Source organism: Miniopterus natalensis, chromosome 18 (genome assembly GCF_054644295.1).
Source record: "Miniopterus natalensis isolate mMinNat1 chromosome 18, mMinNat1.hap1, whole genome shotgun sequence".
NCBI classification, from domain to species: Eukaryota; Metazoa; Chordata; class Mammalia; order Chiroptera; family Miniopteridae; genus Miniopterus; species Miniopterus natalensis.
In genome coordinates, this window is record NC_142098.1 from 20,196,464 (window position 1) to 20,221,176 (window position 24,713).

The 24,713-nt window shown below is 46.5% G+C and overlaps 1 protein-coding gene and 1 long non-coding RNA gene across 4 annotated transcripts in view; one reads left to right on the forward strand and one right to left on the reverse strand.

Moving 5' to 3' along the window:
- MAF (MAF bZIP transcription factor) overlaps positions 1-22,965 on the forward strand; it is a 131,423-nt gene extending 108,458 nt beyond the window's left edge. Inside the window, exons 1-2 of one of the 3 annotated variants that reach the window (XM_087827171.1) lie at positions 16,897-18,151; positions 22,271-22,965. In XM_087827171.1, coding sequence (XP_087683297.1) covers positions 17,025-18,151; positions 22,271-22,376 — 1,233 coding nt within the window. In that variant the 5' untranslated portion in view covers positions 16,897-17,024 and the 3' untranslated portion in view covers positions 22,377-22,965. Of the gene's footprint in view, positions 1-16,896; positions 18,152-18,570; positions 20,462-22,270 lie in introns of those variants that run through there. The other 2 variants (XM_016197475.2, XR_015716030.1) reach the window with 2 other exon arrangements.
- On the reverse strand, positions 11,545-14,914 carry LOC107525647 (uncharacterized). The gene is made up of 3 exons (XR_001602081.2): positions 14,542-14,914; positions 11,849-11,915; positions 11,545-11,628 (listed from the first exon to the last, which is right to left on the reverse strand). It is a non-coding gene; the product is annotated as an uncharacterized LOC107525647 (long non-coding RNA).
- Positions 22,966-24,713: the final 1,748 nt, after the last annotated feature.

Genomic DNA, 24,713 nt, shown 5'->3' on the forward strand with positions numbered 1-24,713 from the left:
GTTTTGTTTCCCAAGCCTGCGCCTCCTCCCCACACTCGGCGCCCCCACCCTCGCTCTGCGCAGTCATCTTGGCTCCTGGGTGTGGGAGGGTGCTCACCACAGGCTGGTCTGAGCCCAGGCTCCTCACCCCGCAACAACACTCCCCCGCAGCCTTCTCGGTGACTCGGCGCCTGGGGAGGCTCCGGCGCCCAGGCCTCTGCCTTACATGTGCCCTCCTTTCCCAGGCCCCGCGGCCCCCACCTCCTTGGCAGGTGGCCCAACATACTTGACCGACAGTGGGCCTGTGATTCTTTGTCTTCCAGCTTGGGCAAGGCCAGGGTGGGTGCGTCAAGGAAGGGCCCAGGCTGTGGTCTCCCCACCATCCCAGGGCCCCTCCCAACTTCCTGGCTGCTGGCTTAGAGGCCTGGAAGGAGCTGCCAAGCCATCCCATCTCAAAACCCAGCTTGTGACCAGCAAACTGAACACGTCTAATACAGGAGTCACCAAGGGAACAAACAGGGAACCCTGAGGGCTGTGTCATCTTCACGGAGAGACCTTTCCCATGGCTCTCAGTTTCCAGCCCACTTAGAACCTGGCTAATTAGTTTCGTGATCTGCACAACAGTTGGGGGAAAAGGTCACTTTGGTATTTACAATTTTCTTTCTCTGTCTGTCTGAGCCACAGAACTTCCTCCAAGGAATGAGCATTAACCTCTGGTTTTCAGAAGCAAAACAAGCCAAGTCACACATTTCTATGAATTCTCCCCTAGAGCCGATGATTAGTAATAGTAGCAGTAGCCCTATTGATTGGGTGCAGGTGCCAGCCTTCACAGAGCTGGGCTGTAGTGGGGCCTCCCAGAGACATGGGGAGCCCATTTCACACCTAAGTAAACTACATCTCAGCGAGTCTAAAGAAGAGAGGCTACGCAGTCTTGTGGCCAGAGGTCAGGAGAGCCAGGATCTTGTCCTGGCCCTGCCAACCCCACTGTGCCAAAGACCTTTCTTTCCCAGTGGAAATTCCAAAGCATTGTTCAAAACAGTTATTAGCTATAATGATAAAAATACATCTTGGTGGGTAATTTGATTGAAACTGTTTCTACAATGGAGATGATACTCCAGCAGGTATATTGACACCTCCCAGGGCCTCCCAGGGTGAAATCAGATGGAAAGTAGGTACCACTCTGGCTCCCATGTGCCAGGCACTGCGTGGGGACACTGCCACGTGCTTTGAAATGGAAATAGTTTTGAAAAATATGGACACACATATAGATTTGCAGACTTCGAGGACCACAGTTCTGTGGTCCTTTGACATAGCTCCCACATTTTAGAGAGAACAGAAGCTCAGAGAGTCAAAATGACTCTCCCAAACTATCCTGAGCATCCCATTCATCAGGGTTTAAGACAAGATGTAAGTGCCGGCTGCCTTGGAGCAATGAGAAAAGTCCTGTCTCTGAATATGTTGTCAATAATTCCTTAACCTCTTAACATATGTAAAGATATATGGCTGTAACACCTTCATACCAGGGAACTTCAAAACAGCACAGGACCCTGATCCAGCTCCGTCTCTCTTTCTCACACCCCTCCTAGTGTCTCTGGCTCCTGTTCCTGTAACACAGCAACATGGGCACAATTTGAAGTCCTGGATTTATTTTTCTCTGTATTTTTTTCTCTTTCCCTTGCATTGGTTTAATATGCCTTTTTTCTGCCCAACTTCTGGTTGCATAACATAAGAATTTGTGCCAAATGTGTATAGATAAGAATTTTGCAGTAAAGGCACTTGTCGTGAGAGTATATCACTGTATTTGAAGAAATTAAGTGACCAGTCAGTTGTATTTTATTTCTAATAGCTGGAAAATGTCAGCACAGTGCAGAATGATGGGGCGTTCGTCACAGGGCACCCTCTGTTGTTTTAGGTGAGCATCTTGGTTCTTAAACTGAGTTCAAGAAAACATACCTTTAAACCTCCCAGAGGATATTCAGTTCCACCCGAATCAGTTGGCTCTCAGGATAGGGAGCCCAACAAGATGGGCCTATTGACATGGACTTCTATCCGTGAGGTGTGTTTCATCAAAGCGAAGCCTAGTGAAGGCTCCCTGGAGCTGTTAGGAGATATTTTATTCTTCCCCAGTGAAACGGATAATCACAGTGCATTCCATGTGTAGTAGATCCCCCTGGAGGTATGAATAGACACCAGTGAGGAAAAAAAATAATATTCCGTGAGATTTTTCACTTCTGGGAAACCAAAACATAAAATATATTAAGTGCTGGGGAGGGGGCCCATATCCACAACAAAGATTTCCTTTTCTGTTCAGACGCTCAAGTTTATTTCTTGCTTAAAGCAGGAAGAAAATAATAGTGGTTCTTTTTGTCGCCCATGAGCTGTTCTACATATATTCTGAGGGGCTGGTGTTCTTGTTGTGTCTAAGAGGCAAAGATATGTTTGTGCTTAGAAAAAATTGCAAACAAGTTCAAAAAGCTACGGTTGCCTCAATGGCCTTTCACATGTCCCCTGAGGTTCCTAAAAAAGGTTTGCACTCTGGACATAAAAATGGATGGATGGATGGATGGATGGATGGATGGATGGATGGATGGATGGATGGATGGATGGATCAACAGGCAGATGGAATGATCTATGGACAAGTAACAAGATTATTCATCCTTTATCAACCCAATTAGCACAAAGCCTGACATAAACAAGCTTTCCATAAGTGAAAACCTGACACTTAGTGATCTCAATGAGAGGTCACTGCCCTTTCAAGACTTGGGCTTGAAGGGAACGCAGAGTCATCTGACATACTTTTATATTTGTTCATTGATTAAAACCTAGGAATTCAGAAGTCTCACGGGTGTCTACATGCATCGTGAAGTACATAACTAGGTACTTGGTGATACCTTAAAAATCCCTACTCCTCCAAGACGTTTTTCTGAAAGTTCTGCCACTAGCAGGATGAAACCCAAGAGTGGGGGGCTAGGGCCCAATGAAAGGAGACTTTCCTTCTCCCAAACCTGTTGTGAGAGAGTCTCAAGAGGACAAAGCCTAAGACTCTTGCTGGGTACCTCCAACCCCTTGCGCAGGTCACTTGCCCAGCTGGCCTTATATGTCCCCAGGCCTGAATCACCATGAGTTCATAATTTTCAGGTGCATTGAACTCAGTGCCCCCACAGTCATGGAAAGATGTTGGAGGAATCTCTAGAAGTCGAATTCTGCCAGCATATATCTTTAAACCCAGCCTTTCTACCCTGTCACATAGAAAATGGACAGCCTGGCTGGGCGTGGCTCAGCGGTTGACCATCAACCTAGGATCTAGGCAATTGGGGTTTGATTCCCGGGCCAGGGCACATGCCCAGGTTGTGGGCTTGGTCCTCAGTAGGGGGCATGCAGGAGGCAGCCGATCAATGACTCTTTCATTGTTGATGTTTCTCTCTCTCTCCTCTCCTTCCCTCTGTCTGAAATCAATAAAGATATATTAAAAAAAAAAAAAGAAAGAAAATGGACAGCAATCTCATGTTGGTGCCCAAAATGATTCCTTTGGTCCGCTGGTCAACACTCATTCAATTGTTCTGATGCACCAAGCTGGTGGCAGATGCTCTTGGGATGGGTACAAAGATGGGCTGCTGCTTACCAAGGCCTACTATGTGCTATGATAGCATTTCATATAATATATAATATGCTGATATACAGTGCTATATTATATTATAATATAGTGCTATCTTGTTATATTTATATTATATTATATTATATTATATTATATTATATTATATTATATTATATTATATTATATTATATTATATTATATTATATTTATTGTATTATATTATATATTAAATTAATTATATTATACTAAATTACTGTATAGTATAGAATAGTATACCTTGATTTGTCTAATAGTTTCTTGTCTGTCTCCCTCTTACAATAAGTAATAAAGGAAAATGGTCAGGAGTGGGGACTTTGCTACCATGCCAGGATTCATAGCTTGTACCCCTCACCAGCCCAGTGACCTTGGGAAAGCCTCATGACATCTCTGTACCTTTAGCATCCTCCTCAGTCAAATGCAAATAACAGCAACACATATCTCAGAGAACTGTTTGTAAACATCAATGAGTTAAAACTGAGGGCAAGACCTGGGTGAGTAGCATGTAGCATACATGTAGGCTGTTAGTAATGTTATGATTTGAGGGCGGGGGTCCATGGTGCTCAAGGGGGAAGTGGCTCCTCCCTCACACTCAAGAGAGGCTCAGAGAAGTCCCTGGTCCCTGCCCACTCCATTTCCAAGTCTAAGCCTGAGTCAATCAGCATATTCCATCTTTTGTCGTAGAGATCGCTTCAGGCATGGGTGGGTAACCAAATGACCAAGAGCAATTCTACCAACCAAACCATGACTTTGATCTCTCCTGTTGGAGACTCAGGCTGACTCCCCCTGACCTATCCAAGGGACGATTTAGAACTGGAGCTGGTACAACCATCATCCCCCGTAGGGAGTCCTGCTGGAGTCCAATCGGTAAAATATAGGACTGTGGGTGAAAGGAAGCCACATCCAACGACATCACAGGGCTCCTGTCCCCAGCGACGCCTGAAACCAGCTTTTCCCTGCACCTTTTGGCCATGTGAACCAGTACGTTCTCTTTTTGCTGAAGCCAGTCTAGGTAAAAAAATGTTGCGCCTACAACTGAAAGAGGGCTGATTGGCATTCTGCTATTCACTGATGACTGAGACTCAAAGGGCCTACAAAGAACTCCTCAGAGATAGCACAGCAAGTAAGTAGCAGAACCCCTCCTCGAACCCTTCTCTGCCTGACCACGACACAGTGCTTCCCCCCAAAGCCACAGAAGGTCCCAGAAGTCAGGTCAAGCTACAACCTCAGGGGCCCACGAATGAAAGGCGGGAGCCCGAGGGGCCTTCGGGAGGCCGTGGCATTGTAGTAACAGCTACCCTTCATTAAATGCTTATTAGAAGCCAGTCACTTCATGTGCAACCTTGCAGGTGAGCTGTGCCTTGAGCAGGAGCAGGATTTGGGCGTGTGGAAATGGGGGCGGGCCAGCATTCCTATTTTACGATTACTCAATAGTGTCCGTGTGCCTTGGAGCAGCTGTGACTCAAGGGGGGAAAGGGCTGCCTTCGGCGGCGGCAGCTGGTGCTGGAAAAGGAACAGCATACCTTGCTCACCCTGGAATTTAACTGCATCCCTTCTTCCATCCAAAGTTTCAATTGATTTCAACACTTCGGTTCCAGGGCCCACACATCTCAACCAGGTTTTCCACCCAATTCCATCTGGGGAGCATATAGGCCAACCAGTGAGTGAGATAAGCATCCTGGTAATGGAGGGACGGGCCAATGGCACTGGTGAGAGGTGAATGGAAGGATTGTCCTGTTGCAACACAGCAACCAGCCACCCTGCCCCTATCGGAGCCATGTTTTCTGGGACACCTGGCAGCACATTGTGTGTGGGTTAGGCCTTCCAAAAAGAGGTGAGGAATCCAGGCGTGTGTGTAGTCACTTTCATTTAATGGACATTTACTGAGTACCTACGTTGGTTGCAATAGGCAAAGGGGATGGGAGATGAGAGGTGTAGGCCCGGGCTTGAGGCAGGGTAGGTGGGGAGCTGATAGGGTACCTCAAAGACCACATGGCAGTGAGTATAGAGACTGAACGCTCAGCCTGCTTTGGGGTGAGTGGGCACAAGGGCCCTGGTTGGGCTTTGAAGAGGGCATACAATACCGGAAGGGGAGTCAAAATTAGCCAAAGGGTAGGACAGAGGGCAGGGAAGAAGGGGGCAGGTGGAGTTCCAGGGGAGCAAAATCATGCAAAACTCAGGAGAGAGGAAGAAGGTGCACCCAAGGTTTGGGGTAACTGCAACTGTAAGCCAGGAGCATAAACCACAGAAGGAAAGAGATCATCTCCTGAGTCCCTGGTACACACGAGGCCCCACTGATGGAAACTGTGTGCGAACAAAATCGACTCAGACTTGGCACATGCTAATAGATGTCATTCATTTGAGCACTTACCAGGGTGACATGTGCCAAGCGCTTGATGTACGTGCTTGTCGTGATCACCAAAAAAACCCACAAACCTCTTCACCTTTAACTGAGGAGGAAACTGAGGCCCATGTTGGTCAACTGACTTGCCCAGGTCTCACACCCGGGATGGAGCAGGATTCGCACCCTTGTTGGCCTGACGCCAAGGTACAGCATGTCCTGAGTAGGTCTCCTTGCTGACCCTCAGAAATCCACGCTTTACTGTCTCACTGCTCTGCCACCAGAGGCTCTAAATGTTATCAGCCTAAAACCACAGCATTCTCTGGCCTGGGATGCTGGAGGGTTTGGCCCTGCAATTCTGACCCCAAAGATATTCTGACTTACTGTTCTGACCCAGCAGTGCTCTACCACAACGCGGCGTTGTCAGCTTTGTCTGTGTGTCTGGGTGTCTGGTCCGTGTTTACCTACCTATGTTCAACCTCAAAGGGCTGAGAACATTCCCTCCATGCAAACCAGACATTTTTTAACCTCTACAAGCAGTTCAGCCCCTTTGCAGCTTGAAAAAATGAACTGGAGGAGGGTCAGAGGTTGAATTAACAGGCTGCCTTCCAGTGGGCCTGCCTTCCCCACCCCGATCTGCCAGTGCCCACATCACTTGTCCCTGACCAGCAGCTCTTCACAGACCCGGAGTCCAGTCAGTGAGGTTTGCCCGGAGAGTCCCTTCATGCCTGAGAGCCCTGATGTCCCGGGCTGGGCCTGTGGAACCAGTCAGCACCAAGCCTCAGGCAGGACCCAGACCACAGCTGGCAGGTCATAAATAACTCACAGGCTCCTCTCTGCTCGCATCCCCAGGCTTCTCTGATAGGGGGCGAGATGGGAGCCATGAAGGGCAGATTCTGCAAAAGCCTGCACATTTAGGTCCTTTCAGGAGAGTCCAGAGGGAACCAGTTGCAGCTCAAAGGTGGGCTCTGGAAATGCTGAACTCTTTCTATTCAAGAAAACGGCTCAGAGCCTCCTGGCTTCAAAAGTGGCAGGGCAGTTGGCAATCTAAACAAGAAAAAAACCAACAACAACAAGGAAGAAAGAACAGATCTCAGAAACACTTTTATACATAAACAGAGCTCTCCTGCTTAGGTTCTCTAGGTTACATCTATTTTTTATTAGTCTCTGAGGTCCCAACTCTGGACAATTTTGACAAGTCAAAGGTTTACAAAAATCAGAGCGGGTGACACATCAAACCATTAAGTAACCTTCCCTCTCCGACAGAGAACTTTGCCTACACCGTAAGAAAGGAAAGTTATTTTAGAATTGATTAGAAGGATGTGTGTGGGACATCCAGATGGGGTTATTTAGTTTCAAATTACCCCAATTACCAAATAGGCCAATTCAGTTTTTTTACAGCTTTATTGGGGTATAATTGACAAATAGAAATTATATATATTTAAGGGGTACAATTCAATGTTTTGGTATATGTATACCTTGTGAAATGACTACCACAAACTATTTAAAATATCCATTACCTTACATAGTCACTATTGTGTGTGTGTGTGTGTGTGTGTGTGTGTGCACGCCTAAGATCTACCCTCTTAGCAAATTTCAAGTATACAATACAGCAGTAACTATATGTTATAGTCACTGTAACTGTAATAATACAGTAATAACTGTACCTATAGTCACTATGCTATACCATAGACCTCCAGGACTTACTCAACATGCATAACTGAAAGTTTGTACCCTTTGACCAATATCTCCCCAGCTCCTCCATCCCCTAGTCCCTGGTAACCACCATTCTCCTCTCTGCATCTATGAGTGTGACTTTTTTAGATTCCACATATAAGTGAGATCATACTGTATTTGTCTTTCTGTGTCTGGCTTATTTCACTAAGCATGATGTCCTCCAGGTTCACCCGTATTGTCGTGAATGCCCAGATTTCCTTATTTTTTAAGGTTGAATAATATTCCACAGTGTATGTCACACGGCGTCTTCTTTATCCAGTCCCCCGTGGGCAGACACTTAGCTTCTGGTCATTGTGAGTAGTGATGCAATGACTATGGGACTGCAGATATCTCTCCGAGATCCTGGTTTTATTTCCTTTGGGTGTATACCCAGAAGTGGGATTTCTGGATTCTATGGTAGTTCTATTTTTAGTTTTTGAGAAACCTTCCTACTGTTTTCCATAACAGCTGTACCAAATGATATTCTCACCAACACTGTACAAGGGTCCCCTTTTTGCCACATCCTCACCGACGCTTATCTTTTGTCCGTTTGATGACAGCCATGATGACAGGTGTGAAGTGATAGCGCATTGTGGTTTTGATGCATTTCCCTGGTGATTAGAGATGGTATAAGCCCGTTTAATTAAAAATGTCCACCAGGAGACTTGAATAATCTGGTGGGTCATTTTGTGTCATGATTGGGGTTGGGAGGGACAGTCTCTCCTGGGGTGCCATGGGGCCTTGTCCCTTCCGATGCTGTTATCAACAACTCGGGGAAATGGTAGGAAATTCAGAAAAACACCAACCGTTTATGGAGCTCCTCCATGGCCTCCCACCACAGGCACAATCTCTAATCCTGACAATATCCCCTTTTACAGGCGAGGGACCTGCTTTAAAGGAGCTAAGTCATAAAAAGAGTGTATCAGTTTCATTTGCAGCTGGCACAAAGCTGGGAGGCAAATTAAACCTAAATCAATGGCATATTCTAGATCCACAGAAATCCAGACAAGCAGGGAACAGGCTGAGTCTAATGAGATGAAGCCTACTGGGCGTGGTTGTGCGTTTCTGCACTTGGGTTCAAAAACATAAGCACATAAATAGAGGATGGGGGAAATTCGAGAAGAAAAGGCCTGGGGCTGCACATGATGAGTCACCAGTGTTATATGTCTGCAGAGAGGCTGGTGCAATTATGGTCTGCAGGAGCAGCAGACAGACTGCGGCTCCAGGAGGCAGAAGGTGGTGGTTGCTCTGTGATGAGAGGCTCACACCTGGGGATCTGGGTTCAGTTCTAGGATCTGAACACTCCAAGGTGGACAATAGCCAGGTGGGACGATCTGGGAGTCAGCCACCTGGAGGTAGAGGCACTTAAAATCCAGGCATGCCCAGCCAGCGTGGCTCAGTGGTTGAGCATCGACCTGTGATCTGGAAGATCGCAGTTCAATTCCCAGTCAGGGCACATGCCCAAGTTGTGGGCTTGATCCCCAGTAGGGGACGTGTAGGAGGCCTCACTGATGTTTCTATCTCTCTCTCTCCCTCTCCCTCTCCCTTCCTCTCTCTGAAATCAATAAAGATATATATTTTTTAAAAATCAGGCATAAGTAGGAATGCTAAAGGCACTGACCATGTTTAGAATGGGATAGGAAAGGCAGAGAGGAGGTATCATCACATTGGTTGTCTTCTACTCTCCAGGGAACATGAGGGATATAAGGACTCATTGTACATGGCCTATGAGAGTATGAAATCAGGACTCATGTACGGAAGGAGATACGATTTCATACTAAACAGAAAAACACAAAGCTTTGCTGACAACCTCAAGAACTGTGGGGAGATAGATGGACAGGGTGTAAGGTAAAATTGAGAGGTAGTGAGCACCCTGTCACTGGGAGCAATCAAGCACATGCTGCTGGGACCATGCTTGGACTTTTGTAGCTGCTAAGCACTTTGGTTTCTGTGGACTCATTCTTCCATAAACGTTTAATTATACTATATGACTATGTTGGTATAATGACAGATATAACCGATGCTACAATATATTCATTTCTTTTCCTCTAATTTTAAAAGAAATGTAAATGTTTTTCTGGGTCCCAAACAGAATCATGGGTCCTAGGCACGGTATCTGCTGGGCCTAGTAAAATCGACCCTGCGTGCTGTCAACTCACATGCCAGGATGTTGTAAAAAATATTCTCATCATTGTTTGGAAGGAGAGTGTTAAGGTAAGAGCTTTAAACTGCCCCCAGTCTGAGACTCTTTTAGATAAATTCTGCAAATGGAGAGAGGAGCCCCAAATCATGTTTTGAGGTTGTTAAGGTGGATGTGTCGTAGGGAACCCAAGTAAAAGAACTGTGTGTATGAAGTGACTTCATCCTGTAAACTGTATACGCGTGAACCCCAATTATTATAGATGGAGACAACTGTGAGCAGGATTAAAGGACTGGGGTGAAGATGAGAAATATTAGTTCTTTTGTTTGACAGCCTCCTATTTCTGTCTTGTTCAAATGTTTAACAGGCAGCATCTATCACCTTTATAAAATAACTAAATAGAAACATCAGCAAAGGTCTATGCATGTGACTTTAGTTTTTATTGTGAGGAGGGTTGTGTAGCCCAATTCTCTGGCCTCTGTCTGATCGGGAGGGTGTCACTGGGCATATCTGGTGTGTTCAATGAACAGAGCAGCTCCTGAGAAAGCTCAGCAAAACCCATTATGCAACCAAGAGCTAAGATACAAAACAGGGCCACAAGGGGTCCCTTCCCTCAGGCCCCAGGCAAACTCATCCAGAAGCACCCAGATTCAGTAATCCTCTGCATCCACACACTCCTCCTGGTAATCCACACAAGTGTTTAAGTTTGCTCTGTGTTTGCTGAAACTCCAGGTTCCGTTTCCCAGGTGGAATGGCTGCTAAATGCCTCTGGAGCAGGCCCCGCCAATCACCCCATCCCCGGGGTGACCCGAACCTTCAGAGCTGGCACCGCCCACAGCCTGTCCTCTGAGTTATCCTGCATAAAACACGCAGCCAGAATAAACGCCGCCCCAATACCAGGCCCCTCTTCTTACCCCTGCTTTCTTTTTTAATCGGCTCTGATTTCAGCACAATAAAAACCTTTGAAGGGTTGAATGCTTTCGAGACGAATTCCCTCATGGGTGTAGGCTGTGAATTGGATCGAGATGGTTGACGGTGGAGCAGCAGATCACAAGCAGTCTCCGAGGGAAGGGAAAGAGAGCTCGAAGGAGAGGGCTTTGCCCTCAAAAAGGGAGCAAGGCGAAAGGGGCGGCCGTGGGGATCTGTGGGTTAGGCACGGCCGGAGTGGGGACAGAGGCCTCGGCTCTTTGTCTTTCCACCTATTGCCCTAAAGCCAGTAGACGTCCTTGCGTTCAAGTGCTTGGATTGGCACGAAACTATTAATCACCTCCCGTCTGCGGGGCCAGATTGGGTGTCCTTGTCAGGTGATGAACGGGAAGGGAACTGAGCAAATTTTGGGAGACCTGCCCGGGAATTCTCACTTGAGAAAACATCTGGGTTTGTCACATCTCTCGTGCAAAACAGACGAGTGCTGTATTGAATAATGTGTATTGTGCTCTACGGTGGAACTCTGGGGAGACCGAAACAAAGGGCAAACAAACAAAATCAACATAAAAGGAACAGTCCCCAAACTAAGTCATATGACTCACCTGCTACCACGGTCCTTTCGGAAGGTATAGAGGAGAAGTTAGAGGGCTGTTGTTTTTCAGGATCCACAGTCCATGTCGAGACCATGCAGTAATCAATCTAAACACTGGATGCAGAGCCTAGGCCCTTCTTCAGCACTGGCCCCAGCCCACCCTGGGCAGACACCCCCATCTGAGTAACACCCCCTTGAAAGAAACCCACCAAGCTTACTTATCTGTATTTTGCCTCCTTCTCAAGATGACTCTCCCCTCCCCTTGCAGCCTCGTTTCGCCGAAATCAGATGTGAGTTGTTCTCTAACGGCACGGGAACATCAGAATTTATTGTACATATGTTTGCGTTCCACTTAATAAAAAAACCTATATTTTAAGTTAAACTTTGTTAGTAATTCATGAGGTAAGTGACTATTTATGCTAATCAGGCAGAAATATATTCTCAAGCATAATGCATTACATAAATTTGAATGCAAAATGTTCAATTATGAAGTAAATACAGGTAATGCAAATAATAAATTACCTCCAATAAAAATTATAAAAGATGTGTCTTCAAAGGGAGAGCGGCTTTAACTTACAACGGTGAATCGCTTAAAGAGAAAGAAATTAATAAATGCTGAATTACTCTGATGATTATTTAGCACATAATTCACCTATTCATAACGACTCCTAGTAATCAGGCTGCCGTTTCACATTCTCCAATACTATGCAAGGCTGTTTCCTCAGCAATGTTGCCCTTATCAGATTATCTTGTCTGATTCTATTCATTTTCTTCCATGAATCTGCTAACAGTGATTTGTGATTTACTTACCCTGCTAACTAAAGACTGTTAAAAGGATGCATCCTAACGCTAGACCTAAGAACGGCCTATGCCTTACCATTCTTACTTTTCTCAAATCACTGTAGTTGGCTTCACAGTGAAACTGAGTGGACTCTGGTTAGTTCTGTGCTGTAAAATCAGCTCCCGGAGAAACAAACAGGCACTGCACTTGATCCGGTTTGCTCTTTTCAGCTTATCTATGTCTGATTCCAACGTGATATATCTGAGTAGCTGTACCTCACCATCAGGAAAAAATATATATACTTTTTTTTTTTTTAACTCGTAATCATTGCAATTTGGACTCCCACAGGATTTTTCTTCCTTTTGCGTGAAGTTGTTGTGTATGTACTGACATGAAACTACAGTTGTGTTTTGGATGATACGGTTTCGCAATCTTCTGCATGATTCGACTCATGCCCTCCTCCCTCCCAAAACTCTTCTATAAATATTCACAGCTTTCAGAAACTTTAATGCTACTGGTTTGAATTGGTCAATAATGACAAACGCATGGTTTCGAAATTACTCTATATTGTTCTACAGAGATTACTAGCGTATTATATATAGCAAGGGGATATTAAGCAGTGCAAAAACACGGTTCGTATTGTATTTGGATTAGATGGGCTTGGAGACAAGCGAAACAAACAATGTGAGCAAAGAAGTCTAAAGGAATGTGGCCTGCTGTAATTGTACAGAATCAAAAACCTGAATAGTCCTAATTAAAATGAGAGAGCTCAATTGTTGTGAAAGAAACGCCACTAACGGAGAACTGTAAATGTTTAGACACCCCTGTGAATCACTAAATAATAAAGTAAAAAAGACAAAAATGAGAATTTAGTTCTAAGCCTGAGAGTTTACTGCTATACATCTAAAAAAAAATAATAATTCTGATCCTCTCTTTTTTACAAGAGAAAATGGGAGACTGTAAAAGACTCTGCAATAAGAGAAAGAAAAATACCATGCCTTGACAGCAGTGTACAAAAATAAACCATAAAAAAGTACAGATAATAATACATTTAGCTGCCCAAACATGGGCATTTAATCTCTAGAAATGATATATAATTGCAACAATTAGGTGCACGGCCATGAATCTACATCACATGGTCTTCGTCATGAGCGAACTTTGTTTATAAATGTTGTTTATGAATGCAGAAGTTCCAGTGTTCCTGGCCAAAAACACTTTCATGAGAGGCAAGGATCATTTCTTACAGCTTTTAACAAAAATGTGATGCCAAAGGATAAAAAAAAAAAATTATCACAAACCAAAAAAAAAAAATCAATTCTTCCTAACTACATTTAAATGCATGTTGTACATGAAAAACTATGAACTTCAGACATTTGTGGCTAATGATTGAAGGGGAGGAAAAAGCCTAGAAAACTATTGCTATGAACAATGCTAAGTGACATTATATGTTTATGTAGTTTAAGATTTTCCTCTAAATAAATAAGCTACAATCCCTTAACTTCATTACTAGGTAACATACTGTTTGTGAGGTGGAAAGCAAAGGAATTCTGTTAGGTTGCGTAAATATTGACATAACCGTCACTCTTTCTTCTCCAAACTGGTAATAGACATAGTTCATTCCATCCCTACAAAGTATTCCCATAAAACCAAAACTACCCTTATAAACAGCTTCGCTGAAGTAATGATGAAAAGAAAAGGTGCTTTTCTGGAAAATACCAACAGCGCTGCTGGCTTTTGAGGATTATGATGTGCCTACAAACCTTTTTTGGCGGGGGGAGTCTCTCATTACGGACTCCGAGGTCCGCTGAAACTGAAGGCTGCCAGCATCAGAGAAATTAACACAAGTCTAATCTGGTGTCTGAAGCCAGTGAGTGACACCTAAGGTCTCGTTATAAATAGTAAAGTATGCTGCCGGGTGGGTGAGAGCCTGCTAAAGTGCAACGTTCAAGAAGCAGGCTTAATATATGACTAAGTGTCAGAAGTCAGGTTTTCTGAGAATTACTTTTCAGATAAACAACTTTATAGCGCCGCACTTAATCTTACTTACTAGAGACATCTCATTTATCACTGAATTACAAGTAACTTTAATTCTATTGATATTGCCATAAAGCCCTCTGGAAATCCATCCTGGCACTTTTAAAGGGGTTGGGGCCCTGTTACATGGGATCCACTTGCTAAAGTCTCTCAGCCAGAATTATACTCCCAAAGGCTTCTGTGTCCCCTGTCCCCTTCGTGAACAATCAAGGGGGACAGTGGGGGGGGGGAAAATGACTCCCACAGCTGCCCGCACTGTCTTCAGCCCCTTACCTACAAGGTGGGGATCTCCCACTGCGGTCAAAATAACTTTCTGTGCCTCTTTCCACCTCCCACCTTTGGGAAACCAGCTTCTTTTCAAAAGCTCAACAAAACTGGACGCGGATCCATTTCAACTGACCTTTGCCGAAAGGTGGCGCTGTTGAGGTAAAAACCAACTGGGTCCAACAATAGTTTACACTCCTCGCTCCTTTAGCAGCAGGCTTTTCAGATTTTTTTTTTCCCCTTAATGCACCCTCCTAGCGTCTCCCCCTCCCAAAAAGTAAAAAAAAAAATCATAAAAAAAAAAATCATTAACACCAAATGCATTTCATTAATTGGAGGAATCCACAGTCCCAACATCCAAGCCGGCGGGCTGGTCGTCCAAACGCTGGGTCCGCTCGCGCGCTCTTACTTTCCCCCAAAGAGTAAATCTCGGCTTCTCCGACTTGCCTATCGCTTTAAAATCTTAGAAACAAAGTTGCTGGTTCTTTCTCTTTTCTTTCCTTTTTCTTCTTTCTTCTTGCACGAGCTGGAAAAGAATCGATCAAGAAAATTGAACAGTTATTAGCATCTGCCGCGGGGAGGGGGAGAAGCGGCTCCCCCATCCCACCCCACCCCCACGCTGGGTTTCCGGGCTGGTCCGAGAAACGGCGGTTTAAAATTTAACCCTTCGAGGGGAGCTGGGGAAGGCTGGGGTGCTGTTCCCTCCCCCCCCTCGCCGCTCCCCGCCATGATCGAGTATGGAATAATTAGTGAAACGGAAAAGTGCAAAGGGCGCGCGGGACCCTGATAAACAGGGGTCAGATTTCATGGGGGGGTGAGTAAGCCTGTGCATGAGTGTGTGCGTGTGTGACAGAGAGGACACGCGCGCGCGCGCACACACACACACACACACACACACAGAATAGAGGGAATTAATCTCAAAGGTCAAACTGGAGCCGGAGTCGGAAGGCAGAGGGCTGAGCCGGGCGGACCTAACCCCGAGCTTTCTCCGAGGCGACTCGCGTAGGCGCTCGCTGCCCCCAAGGGCACGCGACGCCCGCTCGCAGCCGGTCCCCGCGCGCGCAAGGGCCCCCGAACAACTCGTTTCACCTCCTTTCAAAGAGGGTGCCAAAACGGGCTTTCTCCCGCCGCGGACCCCGCGCCACCCCGGCACGAGCGAGGCAGAGTCGCGCCCCGCGCGCCGTGGGGATCCCTGCGCCTCCGCGCGCGGGCACCGCGAGCGGGACAAAAGAGTTCGGGCCAAGTTGAAGCTCCCGGCACAGCCAGGCTTGGGGGGGAAGGAAGGTCCCCGGGGCAGACACCTGGGTGCCGAAGGTGGAGCGAGGAGGGCAGGCTGCCAGGCTAATTCACAATCCTGAGGACGGAGAGCGGGCAGGGGAGGGCGGTCAGGCCGATGCCCGCCAAGTGGGCGGCGGGACAGCCGGGGCTCGGGACGGCGGGCGCCTCTCGAGCTCCAAAGACAAGCAAACCGTCCCCCCTCTCCTCCCGGGTTCCCGCAGCCCCGGTGGAAAACTCTTTCCTCTCTTGCACCAAACTTTGCACCGGGCTTTGCTCCCTCCCGGGGAGGCGGCGGCGCGGGAAGGGTTAAGCCAGCCCGTCCCAGCTGACAGTCAGCTGATTGGGCCCTGATTGACAGCTCCGAAAAGTTTCCTTGTTTCTATACTATTATGCTAATCGCGGCAGCTCCCGCAGCCTGCCATTGGCCCGGAGTACCAGTCAATTTCCCATCTGGGCCTGACGTCACAAGTGCTATAAAACTCAGCAATTGCTTTAAACTCTTCTTGCTGGATCAGAGGCTTTAAAATCTTTTTTCATCTTCGAGCTGGAGCTCGGGCTGCTCGTCGGCTCGGCCTCCCCCCTTTAGCTCTCCGCCTCGCCTTTCCCCAGGACTTCGCTATTTTGCTTTTTTTTTTTTTTTTTTCAAAAAAGGCAAGAAAGAACTTAAACTCCCCCCTCCCTTTCCTCGAGCCCCGCTGCACCTCCGTCTTGCACTTTGCACGGAGAGCGCGCGCGAGGGAGAGAGAGGAGAGAGAGAGAGGGAAGAAAAAAAAATAAAAAAATAAAAAGAGCCAGGCAGAAGAAGAGGCGAGAAGCATGAAGTGTTAACTCCCCAGTGCCAAGGCCCGCGCCGCCCGGACAGCCGCCCGCCGCGCCTCCAGCCCCGAGCGGCCGCCGCGCGCGCCCCGCCTGCAGCCCGGCCGGCGAGGCGAGCCCTCCTTATGCAAAGCGCGCAGCGGAGCGGCGAGCGGGGGACGCCGCACACCGGGCCGGGCTCCTCCAGCTTCGCCGCCGCCGCAGCCGCCGCAGCCCGCGGAGGACCTTTCCGAGCCTGAAGCCGCCGGCTCGGCGCGCACCGAGGCGAGCAGGCGAGGAGGGGCCGGGGCGAGCGAGCACATTGGCGTGAGCAGTGGGGGAGGGAGGGCGGACGCGGGGGGCGCGGGCAGGGCGGGGGGGGTGTGTGCGCGCTCGGAGGTTTCGGGCCAGCCACCGCCGCGCAAGCTAGAAGCACCCCAGCCCGGCAAGCTGGCTCACCCGCTGGCCACCCAGCACAGCCCGCTGGCCCCTCTCCTGCAGCCCATCTGGCGGAGCGGCGGCGGCGGCGGCGGCGGCGGCAGGAGAATGGCATCAGAACTGGCAATGAGCAACTCCGACCTGCCCACCAGTCCCCTGGCCATGGAATATGTTAATGACTTCGATCTGATGAAGTTTGAAGTGAAAAAGGAACCGGTGGAGACCGACCGCATCATCAGCCAGTGCGGCCGTCTCATCGCCGGGGGCTCGCTGTCCTCCACCCCCATGAGCACGCCGTGCAGCTCGGTGCCCCCTTCCCCCAGCTTCTCGGCGCCCAGCCCGGGCTCGGGCAGCGAGCAGAAGGCGCACCTGGAAGACTACTACTGGATGACCGGCTACCCGCAGCAGCTGAACCCCGAGGCGCTGGGCTTCAGCCCCGAGGACGCGGTCGAGGCGCTCATCAGCAACAGCCACCAGCTCCAGGGCGGCTTCGATGGCTACGCGCGCGGGGCGCAGCAGCTGGCCTCGGCGGCCGGGGCCGGCGCCGGCGCCTCCCTGGGTGGCAGCGGCGAAGAGATGGGCCCCGCCGCCGCCGTGGTGTCCGCCGTGATCGCCGCGGCCGCCGCGCAGAGCGGCGCGGGCCCGCACTACCACCACCACCACCACCACCACGCCGCCGGCCACCACCACCACCCGACGGCCGGCGCGCCGGGCGCCGCGGGCAGCGCGTCCGCCTCGGCCGGCGGCGCGGGCGGCGCGGGCGGCGGGGGCCCGGCTAGCGCTGGGGGCGGCGGCGGCGGAGGTGGCGGCGGCGGCGGCGGCGGCGGGGGCGCGGCGGGGGCGGGGGGCGCCCTGCACCCGCACCACGCCGCCGGCGGCCTGCACTTCGACGACCGGTTCTCCGACGAGCAGCTGGTGACCATGTCGGTGCGCGAGCTGAACCGGCAGCTGCGCGGGGTCAGCAAAGAGGAGGTGATCCGGCTGAAGCAGAAGAGGCGGACCCTGAAAAACCGCGGCTATGCCCAGTCCTGCCGCTTCAAGAGGGTGCAGCAGAGACACGTCCTGGAGTCGGAGAAGAACCAGCTGCTGCAGCAGGTCGACCACCTCAAGCAGGAGATCTCCAGGCTGGTGCGCGAGAGGGACGCGTACAAGGAGAAATACGAGAAGTTGGTGAGCAGCGGCTTCCGAGAAAACGGCTCCAGCAGCGACAACCCGTCCTCTCCCGAGTTTTTCATGTGAGTCTGACTCGCGACCCCAGCTAGCCACCTTGATAAGTGCTCCGCGGGGGTCCGACTCGGGTGTGGGCTTGCTAGACCCCCAGCCATGCTCGCCACCACCTCGCCCCCTCCCCTAAGTTTGCGCCCCCCCTCCAGTGGCCCCAGACACACACAGACCCACACGCACACCCTGCTCCGACTTGCTGGTGGTGGCGGCTCTTTTTAAATTGGGGAGGGAGTGGATGTCTGGCTCATGGATTGCCAACCTGAAATTCTCCATAACTTGGTAGCTTGTTTTTTTGTTTTTGTTGTTTTTTTTTTACGCGCCCCCCCCTCCCCACTTGCACAATGTTCAAAGATCTCAGCAGAGTTCTTCTTCATGTTCACCTTTGAAGCCTGCATCATTTACATATATTTTTTTTCTGTTTCTTCTTCAGTTCATGAGCTGGTGTTCCATTTTCTGTGTGTTTTTATTTTGTTTGGATTTTTTTTTTTTTTTTTAATTTTTGGAGCTTGCCGTGTTGCTCTTTTTTTTTTTTTTTCCAAACCTCCACCCTCACTCCCTCTCCACCCATCTCCTCCGAGATAAAAGAAAGAAAAAGCTAAGTTTTTTTGTTTTTCTCCTTCTGAGTTCTTCATGTGAGATTGAGCTTGCAAAGGAAAAAAAATGTGAAATATTAGAGACTTGCAGCGTGCTGATTTCCATCGGGTTTTTTTTAGCACTGTTATGCTAAAATAGAGGGGGAAAAATATCCTCACGAACCTGCCACAATCAAGCCTGCATCAACCTTCTGGGTGTGACTTGTGAGTTTTGGCCTTATGATGCCAAATCTGAGAGGTTAGTCTGCCATTAAAAAAACAAAACAAAACTCATTCTCATCTCATGCATTATTATGCTTGCTACTTTCTCTTAGCAACAATGAACTATAACTGTTTCAAAGACTTTATGGAAAAGAGACATTATATTAATAAAAAAAAAAAAAGCCTGCATGCTGGACATGTATGGTATAATTATTTTTTCTTTTTTTTCCCTTTTGGCTTGGAAATGGACGTTCGAAGACTTATGGCATGGCATTCATACTTTTGTTTTATTGCCTCATGACTTTTTGAGTTCAGAACGAAAAAGTGCAACCCTAGAGCCTTCTTCCCATGAAAGTTTGCATCTGCTCCAAAACTGCTTTGAGTTACCCAGAACTTCAGCCTCCCATTGTAAATGCACTGAAGGCATTCCTTGTCAAAGATGCCAGAATGGGTTAAACATTTGACATGGCAAACATTAAAGAACTCTTAATGTTTTCTTTTTAGTAAGAATGACACCCCACTTTGGGGACTCAAATTGTGCTGTTGCCGAAAGCAGTCTAAAATTTATTTTTTAAAAAAAGAAATCTGCCCCGTTATTTTTGGTTTGGTTTGTTTTTATTTTATTTTATTTTTTTTTTCTTTTGCTTTTGGTCATTGTCAAAATGTGGAATGCTATGGGTTTCTAGTATATAATTTAATTCTAGTTTTTATAATCTGTTAGCCCAGTTAAAATGTATGCTACAGATAAAGGAATGTTATAGATAAATTTGAAAGAGTTAGGTCTGTTTAGCTGTAGATTTTTTTAAAGATTGATGCACTAAATTGTTTACTGTTGTGATGTTAAGGGGGGTAGAGTTTGCAAGGGGACTGTTTAAAAAGTAGCTTATACAGCATGTGCTTGCAACTTAAATATAAGTTGGGTATGTGTAGTCTTTGCTATACCACTGACTGTATTGAAAACCAAAGTATTAAAAGGGGAAGCACCCCTGTTTATATCTGTAGGGGTATTTTACATTCAAAATGTATGTTTTTGTTTTTTTTTTTCAAAATTAAAGTATTTGGGACTGAATTGCACTAAGATATAACCTGCAAGCATATAATACAAAAAAAATTGCAAAACTGTTTAGAACGCTAATAAAATTTATGCAGTTATAAAAATGGCATTACTGCACAGTTTTAAAATGATGCAGATTTTTTTACAGTTGTATTGTGGTGCAGAACTGGATTTTCTGTAACTTAAAAAAATCCACAGTTTTAAAGGCAATAATCAGTAAATGTTATTTTCAGGGACTGACATCCTGTCTTTAAAAAAAAAAAAAAAAATGAAAAGTAAATCTTACCACAATAAATATAAAAAAATCTTGTCAGTTACTTTTCTTTTACATATTTTGCTGTGCAAAATTGTTTTATATCTTGAGTTACTAACTAACCACGCGTGATGTTCCTATGTGCTTTTCTTTCATTTTCAATTCTGGTTATATCAAGAGAAAGAATAATCTACAATAATAAACTGCATTTTTTTTTTGATTCTGCACTCAGTTTCTTAGTGTACAGTTTAACTGGGCCCAACACCGCATTAGAAGTGTAAAATGCATCCATTTCTCCAGAGGAAGGATTAATGGAGGAGTAGGGAGGCAATAATTCAGGGTGAAACATAGGCAGTTTTTCGAGGTGGGAGGAGGCCAGTTCCTTTTAATAATTCGCAATATTTAATATAAATGTAAATTACAACCTCTCAAATTTTACACCCCCGCCCGCACCCCAAAGTTTTCAGTTTTCAAATGAGTTGCACTCTCAATGCCCTCTGGTGAAAACAAACAAAATTCCCATACAGCAGGGCCTTCTCAGCATTGCCCTGAGCTCCTGACCCAGCAGCGTGCCCATCTAGACTAGGGAAAAAAGCCAGGAAAATTAGGCATGGCAGGGGTGGCTCGGGCATCTATGCATTTAATGGCAAAGATCAACAATGCTTGCTTTGGGGTTTAAAACTGGTTATTTTCCCTTCTTCCCTTACACACCATGATTTTCTTGTTAGCAAGGCCTGACAAGATTTAACATCAACACTTTGGACAAATCAAAGTTGTTTGTGTTTTAACTTTGAAGGTCATTTTTCTTCAATGAGAAAAAGAAAAATCCGCCCTTCTCTTACAGAACTCCAAGTACATATCTGGGTTTAAACTCTGTTATTAAATCATACTTTCCTATAAATATTTAGCGGAGGGCTTCTCCACTGAGACGAGCTGGTAATGATTTCAGATCACCTTCGCTCCTGAAATACACGCCAAAAAATAATGCTGTGGTGGAATAAAGGCTGGGCTTTGATTTATTGACATCTACCCCCCAAAATACCCTGGGTATCATTTGGAAAGTCCTGAGCTACCTTCACTAACAGCACTGACCTATTTTAAAATGACACAAATTCGTGCAACTCTTGGTCAACTTCCCTTAGAGCACTAATAGAGTGTTAGACAAAGCCAACACTGTTTTGAAAACAGAGCCAAACACGATGACTTTTGTTTTATTTCATTTTCCGTTTCTTTTTTTCTTTCCTTTTTTTTTTTTTTAAAAGATAATATTGCAACTCCGACCGAAGGCCTTATTTTGAAGAAAACAGGTTGTGCTTGGCACTGATGAGTTTATCATCTTGTTTTCCTTCCCCCCCTTTTTTTTCACAGACAGCACATACCCTGTACATTCTGACCTTCCTTTCTGTGCCAGTTGTGATAGGGCTCCCAAATCCACATTTAATTTTGCGTAACAAAAGTCTTAATAGTATCCTGACTACGAGATAGGCAGCCTCCCCCCAAAGAAGCAGAAATGAAGATATCACTGATGTAAAAACGCTCAGCATCAGATGACAGATTTTAGGCAAACACATTCTTAACATAAGAGTGACATTCGGGATGGAGTTATTGCAATTATCTCATGAGGAATGCGACTTGGGAGGAAAATACAGTTGGGCAACAATTAAGCATTTTGATAGAACCCTACAAGGCAGCTCAATATAATAAGAAGGCTTTGGCCCCAAGTGTTAGAAGGCAAAGTAGAGGGGTGCTGACAAAAATGAGGTTTTGGTGGCTGGCTTTTAAGAGAGGGTTAGCGCCTAGGGAAAGGCATTTTTAGAAATAATCATTCCTAAAACTTTGAAGTGGAGTGGAGCGGTGAACACAAATACATGCTTTTTTAACAAAGAAATCCTAAATCCTGCCTAAGCGCCCCTATTACAAATAAGTCTCTTAAGTTTAAAAAATCATGTAATGAAATGTAGCTTTCCCTTTACACTTCATTTAAGTCTTTGTCTAAATAGTGTTAAAATTCCTTTCATTCCAATTACAGAACTGAGCCCACTCGCAAGTTGGAGCCATCAGTGGGATACGCCACATTTTGGAAGCCCCAGCAACATGTACTTACCAGTGTATTTCATGAAATGACATTTATGTGAGACCTGTGCATTAAATATATATTGTTGATAGTAGTAGTATTATCTGCAGTGGTAGAATGCAACCTGCCCCTGACTTCTGCTTAGTCTCCTCTTTTAAACAAAGATGTTTGCATTAGAGAAAAAGGCTATTAAATATATAAGCTCCATATTCATTAACCATGCCCCTTGTCTGAGGGTCGTCTGTACAGGCCCCTAGCAAAGCGCACTGGTGCTTCTGGCTTTGAGATGTGCGAAACGGAACAGGTGCAGTTGTTTTCAATCTGCAATAGCAGTTTTAAAAACCCACTGAAATGTAAAAGATAGATCCATATACGTGTATTAGAAGGGAGGTATCCCAAAGGTAACAGCCAGCAGTTGTAAAGCATATGTAGACGTACACGCTCTCAATAGTACTTTTTCACGCTTCATTGTTTCTCTGGCAGATAATTTCACCGAAGAGAAAAAAAAATACTTGACACCCCCCCGCCCCTCCCCGCCCCGAGCAGACGCCATGGGCAGAAGCTTTAGCAGAGCCAGGCTTTCTCGTAGGCCCTGGATAGTTCTGTATTTATCAGTGATGTCGAATGTGTGTTTTCATCAGACACGGCCGTAAATGAAAACAATGTGTGGCAAAATACAAAGTTAAGTTAAATACACACCCTCCGTGTGTGCTTTTTTTTTCTCCTTTCCCTTTTCTGTTGCCAAACAGTCACGAAATCCCTTCCCTTGAATTTCCCTGCTCCTTGCATGTCTCCCTTTTCAAAACCATGCAATAACTTTTTACAACGTATCTGACACATTAATAGAGTGACATCAAATAGGCAGAGATTCCACTTCCTGATCTTGGTGAGGAAACGATGTCTCAATATCTTATTTATTTATCTGTGTCAATGCCATAACCACCTGGGCCCCTTTCAACACCGGCCGCTGCAGGGGGGAATGCTCCGTATTTATAACTGAACGCCGGCTTCTAACGCTCTGATCTTTTCACCCTTGTCCCCTTTCCCCCTGTAGTTTTTATTTCGTAGCATCGATTCTAGATCCTTCCGTTCTTAAACAGGGCCTCCCCTTGCCAAGCCACCAGCTTTCCTGCTAAGCGCAGCGAGCAGAGGGCACATGGTAGCCACCCTCACAAACATGGGGCACAGCTGTCACAGTAGCCGCATTCCTAACATTTCCCTCAACTAAAGAACCGAAGTTGCTGAGACGCACGCAGAGGTCCCCAAGTACAGTATCGGGGAGGCTTTTGTTGCTGTTGGTTTTGTTAAGACCAGCTTACTTCCGTCTCCACACAGGCCGGGCTTTCTAAAAGGCACTCCTCGGGTATTCTAGGCCAATCAATACATTTAAAAGTCGGCTTGCCACACAGGTATCTCTATTTTTTGCCTGTCGGTAGTTAAAGGCTAACTGACATAGGTCGGAACACTAAAGTACATGAGTGACAACCTTCAGCCATTTGATTTCCCTGTCGGTAAAGCACCGAGCCAGGCTCTGGGGCCTCACCCGTATAAACACGCGACAAGGGGGGACAGCAAGGCAGACTCACAGCTTGAGATTGCTGACTTGCAAGGCGATTTTTTTCATTATATATATTTTTAAATAATAATTTTACCCCTTTCTTTGAAGAAAGTCTTCATTTTTTAATTTTTTAATTTTTTTTAGGGAAGCTTTATCTACAGTGATAAGTTATCTTTTTTTTTTTTTTTTTTTTAACACTTCTGATTATTCCTCAGGATGCTGAATGAGTAATTTGGAGTCGGTGCCTTGTGGTTTGGAGGAAAAATAAGAGAAACCCTGAAGTTTGTTTCCACTCTTGGCCCACCCTAAATTTAGAAGCTATCCCAAGTCCAAGGCAGGGCATACCGTAGCCATCAGGGAGGTGGTCCAGGGCCCAGCCATCCACAGCAGCATTTGTTTGTTTGTTTTTGCACTTGTTTGAAAACAGAGCAGAGGCCTTAATCCACCTTCTGATAACACTGCTTTTGTCACTTCGGATATAAATCTTCAAAATCTAGACATCCAACAGCCCCAGAAAAGAGGAATTCTCTCCAAGCCTTGCTCCGCCCCGGCTCCGGAACAAACCCAGCTCTGTCTAACATTTTTTCTCGAGCGGGGGTAGGGGACAGGGTGAGAGGATTTCAGTCTCCCAGGCTGTCTCATGATTGTCGAGGCATAAAGAAGTACAGTCCTGCAACAATGTGGGAACATCTTTACCCTTTAGAGAGGGACAGAACAAAAAACAAAGCAAGTCAAATTGCTGTGCACGAAGGCGGAGCAAAACCCTAGGCTCCTGTTCGTTGCACCATCTGTAGGAGGTGAGAAATGAGGAAAGCAAGAGAGAATGGAGAAGATGACCTC